The sequence below is a fragment of the Nicotiana attenuata genome, chromosome 6 (genome assembly GCF_001879085.1).
Source record: "Nicotiana attenuata strain UT chromosome 6, NIATTr2, whole genome shotgun sequence".
Taxonomy (NCBI): Eukaryota; Viridiplantae; Streptophyta; class Magnoliopsida; order Solanales; family Solanaceae; genus Nicotiana; species Nicotiana attenuata.
The window spans coordinates 91,285,570-91,296,293 of NC_031994.1; the positions used below are offsets into that span (position 1 = coordinate 91,285,570).

Sequence of the window (10,724 nt, forward strand, 5' to 3'; positions counted from 1 at the left end):
CCACCCCCCCACACACACACACAAACCCTCTATGTAGTTAGGTGATTAGGAGAGTTAGAGGAATGGTGATATATATATCTTCTTTGTTTAGGATTCTTTTACACACTTTTTGATCCCCAATAGCTTAAGGGAATAATCAAGTCGTGCATTATACAAGCTCCTCATCTTCTCTCTACACGAGGAACAGCAGAATGGTTTGGTTTCTCACTTCATATCAGACACCAGAAACATCCATGAAGTACATGATGTCATCAGAGAAACCAACAGACATGACAAAAGAAGCATATACCATGATAAATAAAACAGGGAAACCTAAAATTAGAAAGGGAGGAATCCTAACCCTCCCTTTGTAAACACAGGTAGACATCCCTTTCAAAGAGGTAGATGTAATACACATGTAGATATCAAAAATAGTAAATTTATAACAAGACAATTTTTCCATTAATCACCAGAAGCAATAGGAGATGGAGGTTTCATAAGATCCTTTAGTTGTTTATTTTTTATAAGTAATGTTGCAAGACAACATGCAATTGTAACACAATCCTTATATATAAACTCCCAAAAATTTCACCATATATTTGTTTGCTAGAGATGAGACATGCACAGAAACAGCTGATAAGGACATGGGAGAAGACGCTATCCCTTACAGACAGAGCTATTGTTTTTTGTTTTCCCTTGGCCTGGGACCAGGATTGCGGAAGGGGGTTCCACATGTGCTTGATCACAGGTCACGCAAAAATCACTTCAAAAAGGAAATACTGAATGATTCAAGAAATGTTGATCAATAAAGCACAAGCAGCAAACCACTATCATACCTTAATTGCAAAGAGATCCCCAGTTGTTCGCTTTTTCGCCAAGAAAACTCGACCAAATGCCCCACGACTAATTGGTTTGATAATCTCAAAGTCATCAATAGACGTACGATCTTTAGAATGAATTGGGCTGGTTCTCAAGCTACGTACAACATCATCTTCCAAGGGAGCATCTTCATCAATGACAGTGCTCGTTAGATCAACTTTGTCATCATCTACCAGCTCACATAGTTGCAAATACTTCTCCCTGGATAGTTGTGAACTCAAGATAAAGACAAACTTCTTGAAAGATGGAGTAGAAGGAAAAATGAAGAAGAAAAAGGATGGCAAGATTCCTTTGTTTTCTCTCCGAGCCCCCTCTCCATTTCATGGTTCTTACTATTTATCATTTTCTTTTGAGAGTACAAGCAGTATATGGACAAAACACAAGAAAGGTCAAATTACCGAATCAGCTTTTCAATGCGAGTTCCAAATGTTTCCACAGTAAGTGCATCCAACTTTCTGCGTTCAGTCACAACTTTTAAATCTTCAAGGCAAGAGAGCAAATAAGGCAAAGAGCGATCATCATCTATAGGCGTATTTGCCACACATCGAGCAATATCGGCAAGTTCATTCATCTGCAAAATTAGAAAAGTAACATGAAGCTGTCAATAAAATCCTCCAGGCGAATAAACAAAAGAGAAGAAGAAAGACGCATTGTAAAAGAAGTCGATACCAGTTATCCTGCACCTATTGAAGTCAACAGTTAGGCAATTTATCACCCGTAGAATTAGAACCATCCACGACAATAATTAAATGTAAATGATGTGTGCTCAAGTTGTATATTCACACTGGGAAACAGAAAGCAGTGCTCCAGAGAACACTAACCTTTTCACCATTTGGAAATTCACCCATCAAACAGATTTTTTTGGTATTAACCTCTTTAAATTTAAACCATTGTACGAAATCCTCTTTCGTTAGTTTTTTTAAAAAGTTGGGAACTCCGTGAGCAAAATGGGCATTTAAAAAATTATGGGTTCTCTCTTTCCAAAAAGAAAAAGTAAATAAGATAGACCACTTCTCTCCTCCCTGCCTACTTTCACTTTCTTATTCTCCTCTAATTTCCTAATTTTTTTTTTTTTTTTTTGGGGGGGGGGGGGGGGGGAGAGAATAGCCAGGCCAAGGAAAAGCACAATGGCAGAGATATTGCTTTGTATCTCCATCTCCATTGCCCGGACAGTGAAAATATGGGCTGTTGCTTATCATGATCACATTGCAAAAGCTAAAACGCTTTTGTAATTCCAATTACTAAAGGAATTCGTGCATGGAGAAGGAATGAACTAGCATTTCTTTCGACTTATGCACTTTAGCAGAGTAGGAAAATGAAAGCATTTTTTATCCTCAAACCATAATACATTTCTTTTGATATTTGGGCACAATTATCCAATCCGCCAGAATCAGTCAATGAGGTAATACTATAAATTATTAGATATTCTTATTAGTATTCGCAGCTAGCATGTAGAGTCTCCTATAACTGACCAACCAGTGAAAGGATGGTCGAATCCATCAAAAGCCGGCAGCAAGCCCAGTACGATTAAGCAGACTGCTTTCTGTTCATTTTAATCGTTGTTTTTTTCTCTATTCTTGTTTCTTTTTCCCCATTCATCTTCCTTTTATGCTCTCATCCAGAGCAGCATGGGAAGGAGTTTGTTTTTGAGCCCAAAACTGTTAGCCAAAGTGCTTTTTTGTTGTGTTTCTCTCTTTATTTTCCTTTCTATTTTACTTTCTTTTTCTCCCTTTCATCTCTCTCTATTGTAAAGATCCATATAGGTGATATCTACTGGTTGGATATAGGTTTAGACGTGTTATAAACTTTCTTTTATTATTATTATTATTATTATTATTATTATTATTATTATTATTATTATTATTATTATTATATAAAACTTCCTTTTCACTTTCGCTCTGATTTTATTTTGGTATGATGATGATATGAATTGAGCTTAAAGAAAGAATTGAGGGTTCATATAGCCGACCCCAACTTGTTTGGGACTGAGGCATAGTTGTTGTTGTTGCATCTCTCTCTATTGTCTCATCCAGCGAAGCATGGGAGGGCAAGAATAAGAATATGACTAATGGTTGAGGGGATAGGAGGTGGAGGAAAAGGAGAAGAAGAAAAACTAGCTGCAGCAAAATCATTTCGGGCCAAGGTTTTGATGCGCGAAAGGAAAAGAAAAAAGGGGGAAAAGGATTTGACAACTCCGTTAATGGACCTAACAGAAAAGCTGCCACTTCTAGAAACTTTGATGGAGAGGATGCCACCAAAAGCAGTTTCATGCAAAAATTGCCAAAATGATGAACAATTTCGTGGCCGCTGGATCAATTTACATTATAACCTATAAGGATATCAACTTTCCACAAGAAGCACCGCGACTGCATCAAGAGAAAAGAGCACAAAATTGAAATTTTCAGGTTAGATAACAATTTCTAAGACAGGCTACATCTACCAACATATCCACAACCAGAGAAAATACATGCAGGTGCATGCAGACTCTGCTGGCAGCAATAGAATTCTTATACAGTCAATCCGTCATATCACCGAAAAAAATGGAAACAACTAAGCAGCAAACATACTGAAGAATCATAGTGGTGTCTACCTGAGGGAGATCATCATGCTCAGAGAAACAACCTTTTCCTGTCAATAGCAGGTCGATTGGGCTGGTCTTTGGTGTCAGTAATGGGGACCTAGGTGTCATGCTTCCAGCAGAGGATGTTGTCATTCCTTGATCAGACTTGGGTCCAAACCGGGTTCTACATGACATAGAAGGTAAACCTTTAAGTTCATCCATGAAAACAGAGTTATCCACTTCAGGAAGACAGTCGAGCATATCCTCTGAACCTCTGCGAGACCAGTCACTAAGCTTTGGAGAAAGAAGTTCAGATTCCTCAGTTACACTAGAGTTTGATACTTTTGCACCGTCTGGGCTTCCAACAGCATGCTGAATGTCCTTCTGTGCAAATGACTCCATGAGCTTCTCAAGAGTATCTGCAACCCTTATCAAGCGTTCATTAAGACTTAGACCCTTTTGATCACAACGATCGGCAATTGCACAAATTCTGGAGTGGTCTTCTACGTGTAATGTGGGGACCTCCTCCTCACAAATACGACATATTATTGAACTCTCATCAGAAACACCTGGTTGATCACCCCAGTAACCCCAGGAAACTTTACGGTGGTGTTTGGAAGGAACTGAGGAGTGTGCATGGGAATCCCTAGCAGAAGAAAGATCAGGATGCTTAACAGTAGCTAGATCATCAGAAGGGCCTCTTTTATCCATTGGTAGCTTCGTTGATTCAATATTGCTATCAATGTTCTCCTCTTTGATTGGAGAAGCTTCTTTGGGACTTTTTCCTGCTGGAGTTGGAAATTTCTTCCAAGATGCCATTCGATTCCTACTGCCTGGAGAATCCAGCTTTTTTGCAGTTTCAGCTTCTGAGGTCTGAAAGTTACCTACAGCTTGATCTCTCTTCCATTCAGAGCCATGTTGTTCCTGACTGTAAGATTTTTTTGTAGGAGGCAACTTTGGGAACTTCAGAGGACCAGAAATCTTTCCATCTCTTCGTTTCTCTACAGGTTGCAACGATTGACGAAGCTGAAATAGAGATTCATCCTCAGCAAATCCACTTTCCTTGTGAAACTGAAGCAATCTTGTGCACCTTGTAAGTATAAAAAGCATTCTAGTGTGCAGCTGCTTCAGCGTACCCATGGGGAGTTCCTGGCGTCTATCATCAAGTTCCTGAACGATGCCCTCACACTGAAGCCAAAATTCCCCAGGAGATGTCATTGCACATCTCCGAGCCAAAACCAGCAAATCTTCAATAGTTTCCTGCCATTCTGGATGAGTTTCAGCATTTTTTTCTAGAACTCCAACCAGATCTGCTGCGAAAACACGCAAATCAGTATCGACTTCCTCCTTTGCTTTGTCAAACTTTGCCCTAATCATTGTTAAAACCTCCTGTTGAAATTGCAATATACTGATCAACATTTGAAAAAGTATGCTGATCATTTACAAACTTCAAGAACCTTGCAAAACTGTTGAATTACCTCCAAGTTGTTTAAACCTCGAGGTTTCCAGAATGGAAAAGGCCGTACACCTTTGGAATTTAGTTCATGCGAAAAACTTTTAATATCTGAAGGAAACCTTTTCCTAGGAGCACTAGTCACCCTGAGTAAAGCTTGAAAGCGTGGTGATTCAGACTCCTTTGGGTTGTCACATTCATAAGATGCCTAGAAAGTACATATTACATTAGAATAAGAATAATACAATAGCAAAAAAGAATCAATTAATGCAACAGGTTAATCCTCTTTACCTTCAATTCTGGAGCATAAACATCTGAGCTCCTCAGACCTCCAGAATAGCCCCAAGATGTACTGAATCGTCCTGCATAAGGATCAAAACATAAGAAAGTAGAGCATAACTTTAACCTCAAGCAACTACGTGAACTTCCTATCCCAGAACATATTACTAATTCAGTGACTTTTCAGCAGTCATATGAATAGCTTTCTTTTTTAAGTCGAATAAAAGAAAAGGAAGAACGCTTGTTGGCCAGATTACAACACAAAACGTTGCAGGTAGTAAGAACAAAGCCATTCATACAATTCCCTAGCTCTTACTGGACTTCAGTTGTTAAAATGCCTAAAGATCAATTTATATCTCTGTCCATGTATGCACCTAACTCTAATCCTTAGCCGGATAGAGGTAATCAACATTCAAGCCAAGAAAGGGAGCACAGATGCATAAGGTACAACTGGTTAAAGTAGTGGAGAAGAACTACTTCCATGATACTGTATGGACCAGAAACATGGAATTACCAGACTTGTCAAGGAAACAAAACAAAACAAAACAAAAGAAACAAAGAAACATCGGAAACCAGCCATGTTTGTCCTTTATCGGACCAATGCCAATTTCCTATCAGAGTCGCAAACTAGTGCATTTTTATCTGAAACTATAGGAAACCTCTGACTTTTACGAACTTTATAAATAAAGCCTGCTAATAGGATTCAGTCTGAAGCAAGGCGAAAGGGTAGTCCTTGGGAGCCTAAGAGATTCTTTTTTTTAGTAGACGATGGAGCCTACTTAAGACAATAAAATCACAATAAAATTATCGCAGAAGCTTTTAGCATTGCTTAATCATGGAAATGGAAAAATCCAATACTTCCAGCTTCTTTGGGAATCACAGAAGACTAGGAAAAACACCAAATATGGATGAACATGCAAAATAGTGTAACAAGAAATCAAACCTGAAAATTAAAAATAATAATGTACCACTGAATAATCTAAACTCAATATGCAGTTCTTGCTTGTAGATGATAATTTCATGAGCCTAAGCCAAAGTTTCACTACTAACAATGTCATACATCTTTAATTGTGTTATCCTTTTATGGGGCCAAATGAGATCTACATGGCTAACTGTTCTGTTTCCTTGTTTTTATATGCATATTTTTTAAATAAACATTAAATTTATAGAACTATCAGTACAGGTGTATTTGGTTCTTTATTTCCTTTCTTTAGAAAACTTGGAAAAAAGTGCCAAAACAGAAGCCAAAAGAATTTCACATGCATCAGTCTTTAACTCTGCCGTACAGTTTTATAGTAGGTGTTATCATTACATGGTGGCACAGGGGTGGTGCACCACACCACGTTAGCCAATTAGAATGTCAAGGATGTGGGCAGGACAGCTATGTCAACCGCACAGTTTGGGTGAATATCAGCAACGAGACACGCATGGGAGAGCTCCGTGCTGCACATGAAAGTGACAGCAAAGGGCAAGGTGGCACGCATGGGCATGCAGCACCTTGACCAAGTACCAACAAGGGCAGAGCAGCCTGAGCAATAAACCATGACTTGGCTTTGATGGTGCACGGCAAGCCAACCCATCCACTTCATCTTAGTCACTTATTGTAATAGCTTAGGACATTGGGGATCATCCCTGGAGGAATAGATCTTGCCATACCCCATTTCTTTGTGAACCAGAAAGAAACAGGGCCAAGTAAGAAACCCGTTACGTTTTCTAGTAGAAATCAAAAAGTATCAATGCTTTTGTATTAGCAGCCCAAGTTAGGTTGTAGTATCAGACATAATTATCAACAAAGTCTTATTTCCTCCATATTTTTCCTTCAACATCTAAGGCACTAAGAAAAGGTGCAAGATGAGAAACATTGCAACCGCCATCTGCTCCCTGTCCCTGAAGAAAACCGACCCAAAAGAAAAACCGCCGGCACCCCGCCTGTCACTATCATCTAACATATCAATGGATTCACAGAAAGCACTTCAACAGAACTGTGACCGAGGACAATGTGGAATTCTATACCAAAACCAATTTTTCCCTGCAAACCAAAATGTTCCATCTTTCTTCCATTTGACTCCAATTGAAAATTTGCTCATTTGGAAAATAGCAGACAACCCTCTGCATGACTAGATATTTCATTCAAAAGTAAAACCTTCTGAGAATTACATTAAGCCTTAGCTTCTACCTCCTTGTCAAATAGTGTATAATTCAATTTGACTAGAAACTTAATATTCTAACAATCAAGATCACCATGAAAAGAAATGCACTGCATGATTCAGTTTCCTAACCTAGTAAATCACACCGTCAAGGGCATCTGTCTTAGTGTTAGAGTGTTGGATCACCTTATGCCAAGAATCAACTGGTTTGGAACTAAGATCCTTGTATTGTTGAAATACACAAGTTGAAAGTTGCATCAGAGTTTCTAGTTGCATCAGCATTTGCTACTTTTCTACTTCCCTTGTGTGATAATAGGATTAGCCTTTCAAACACAACAACTAGTATTCACATTTTAAGCCAGTGGATTTGAAGTACCACACCACTCACTAACCTTTACGTGCTTCGTATAGATATATACATATGTATGTGTGTAATTCATGTAGCTTTTGTAATAGCAAAGACAAGGACTTTACCTGCTTCAGAAGATGATTCACCATTCTGCAGTCTTGATGGGCCAGGTACACGTGGGCTTTGGTCCCTGGAACGACCACTCTCAGAGGACATACTATCTGAATTTCTCACATTATCTGCGGAATCCATCACTGACTTCTTCTCAACACTCTTCTTACCCGAAACAGAACTCGACGGGCCCGCTACATTCTTTGACAGATTGCTAGCACCCAGTGAATTCCCCTTATCTCTACTAGCATACCCAAAAAAGCTCTCCTGTGGCAACGGCCCAGATCGAGTCTTTATCTTATTTAAGCCCAACGACGATGCCACTATAGGCGACACTGATACAGGCGTAGGCCCCACTTCCTTAGCCGGATTCTTAGTCGAAGTCGGACTCGGGCTCGGACTTTCTTTACCTTTAACATCCTTTTTCTTAGTAGCTAAAGTTGAAATGGAAGATGGGGTAATAGGAGAGTTAGAAGTAGAAGTAGAAGTGGACTTAGACTTCTTCTTGTCGGATCGGATCGGGGAATTGGACCCAAGAGATCTTGGACTGTTGTTGGAGGATCCATCTGGGCTTGATGGGTCGGATTTCTTAGATGAGAAAAATCGACCTTTGAATACCATAGCTAGGGTTTAGTGATTACTGATTAATTGATTACTTGTTATTTCTTGTTGAAGTGAATTACAGCCCCAGCTGTAGAAGCATGAGGGGCTGTGAAGTTGGACTAGAACATGAGAATGGAGATTTGACTACTGATGCAGAAGAGATTGGACTGAGGGAAGACTCAGTAGTTTTCGAGGTTTACTGCTGTTTTTCTCTGTAGAATCGGAAATGGTGACGGTGACTGCGTCCGATGGAAGTTCTGGAGACAGATTGAGAAAGTAGTGGGGGCTGAAATGGAACAACCAGGAAAACAAAAGACGAGACTGTCTTCCATTTCTTTATTTATATGAATTTTTCGAGTTTCAAATCTCAAATTACTCCTGCAACAAATATATAAATAAACAAAAATTAAAAGATGAAAAAGAAAATACACGTCCATCTTTCTTTTTTTCCAAATAACTTACAGCGCAATAGAAAAAAAAAATTGGTTTCCCACCTTAATTATTGGCATCCCTTTGACGTCTAAACCATCTAGATTTCTGTAAAAAATTTAAATTTAAAGATAAGCGCTTTTTATCGAGACGATAAATGTATAGGAGTATTTATTATGCTATTATAATCTTTGATACTTAAAAGATCAAACAATACTTTTACAATATCAAATTAGAAAAAATAGACATATCCTTAATCGTTTTACATAATATATCCCGAATATTTTAAATGTTCTTTCGATGAATAAAAATAAGGAAATTCAACGATAATAGGTCAATCGGGTTAATGCATTTAACAACCGATGTGGTTCGGGAAATAATTTATTATTTATTTATAAATATTTTAAGGTTACATAAGAAAATATTATGAAACACATTGTAATAGTTAATGGCATGTAATATGGTTAACGTTTTGTAGTAAAAAAGATATTTTCTTACTTCCCTAAAATGACAAAGAGCAACTAAGAAAGTTTGAGGACCAAAAATAAAATAATTATAGTATAATTTTTTTAAATATGTATTTGGTTGCCCCACGTAAAGGTAATAGTAAAACTTGTAGCTTTTCCTTCAATGGCTTTGCTTTCTCCACTTTTTCATCAAATTGGCCAACAACTTTACAATAAAACTTTGACCTAATATAGTATTTAGGTCCAAAACCTCACAATTAGGCGAACAAGCAGACTCAACTAGTAAAAAAAAAAAAAAAGACTCAACTAGTATTAAATTCAAAAAAAAAAAGAACAACAGACTCAACTAGTATTAAATTCAAGTCAAAATAATTTATTGGAGTCTTTGTTAAATTATTGTTTAATAATTTCACAAGGGATTCACCTGCCAAACATCAATAGCATTTATTATTCTTACACATATTTTATTTTTTCTTTCTTTAGAAGATAAACAAATGTATGCAATTCGTTGTGAATGTGAAATCCTCAACTCCAGCAGTAAGCTAGTAACAAAATGTAACAAGAAGGTCGGGAGAAATTCAAAAATAGCCAGATTTACCACTGGTCGTTGAAAAATAGCCAAGTTTCAAAAGTCATCGAAATTTAGCCACTTTAAATCTGAGCGAAAACACTGTTCAAAATCCGGAACTCCCGTAAATTTTACGGGAGTTCCAGGATAACTATGCTGGAACTCCCGCAAATTTTACGGGAGTTCAAGCATAATTATGCTGGAACTCCCGCAAATTTTACGGGAGTTCCAGCAAGTATAATTGTCCAGTATAATATACTGGAGTTTGGAGCACTGGTGCTCCAGTCTCCCGCAAATTTTACAGGAGTTAGCAAAGTATACCGGTATAGCATAATATGCTGGAGTTCGTACACAAATGCACCAGAACTCCCGTATATTATACTGGACCGGTCCCTGTTGCAGCAAAATAGTGGCTATTTTTCATTGACTTGATAAACGCTGGCTATTTTTCATTGACCAGTGTGAAAACTGGCTATACCATGATATTTTAACGAAGTTATGCACAAATCAAAACTACAGAATAGTTACACATTTTACCAATGTTTCCTATCGTGTACTAACTCGATATCACATCAACGAAAAAAATACATATTTTATTTCATTTTATTTCCCGTCATCCTGTGAATAATTCGGTTTATTCATCGGTACTTTGAATTTCCCTTTTTCATGAAAGAGAAAAAGAAATAGTAGCTTCTAGGCAAGCGAATTCAAAAAATCTGGCCCTGCAGGGATTATAAAAATCGGAAAACTATACATTATAGCAGCTATCATAACATATAATATACAAAAAATCATATATTTTATACATAATTATTACATATTTTTTATATTACCTAGCAAATATAATTATTTTTCGTTGAGCGGTCAAATATGTAACTTGGCCTACAAATTTGCTAGTGG

At 37.7% G+C, this 10,724-nt stretch overlaps 1 protein-coding gene across 1 annotated transcript in view; it reads right to left on the reverse strand.

Moving 5' to 3' along the window:
* LOC109227450 (probable serine/threonine protein kinase IREH1) overlaps positions 1–8,685 on the reverse strand; it is a 25,328-nt gene extending 16,643 nt beyond the window's left edge. Inside the window, exons 1-6 of the mRNA XM_019392622.1 lie at positions 7,772–8,685; positions 5,163–5,233; positions 4,897–5,079; positions 3,449–4,807; positions 1,257–1,429; positions 816–1,059 (exon numbers count right to left, since the gene is read on the reverse strand). Of these exons, the coding sequence (XP_019248167.1) occupies positions 816–1,059; positions 1,257–1,429; positions 3,449–4,807; positions 4,897–5,079; positions 5,163–5,233; positions 7,772–8,378 (2,637 nt within the window). The 5' untranslated portion in view covers positions 8,379–8,685. The remainder of the gene's footprint in view (positions 1–815; positions 1,060–1,256; positions 1,430–3,448; positions 4,808–4,896; positions 5,080–5,162; positions 5,234–7,771) is intronic.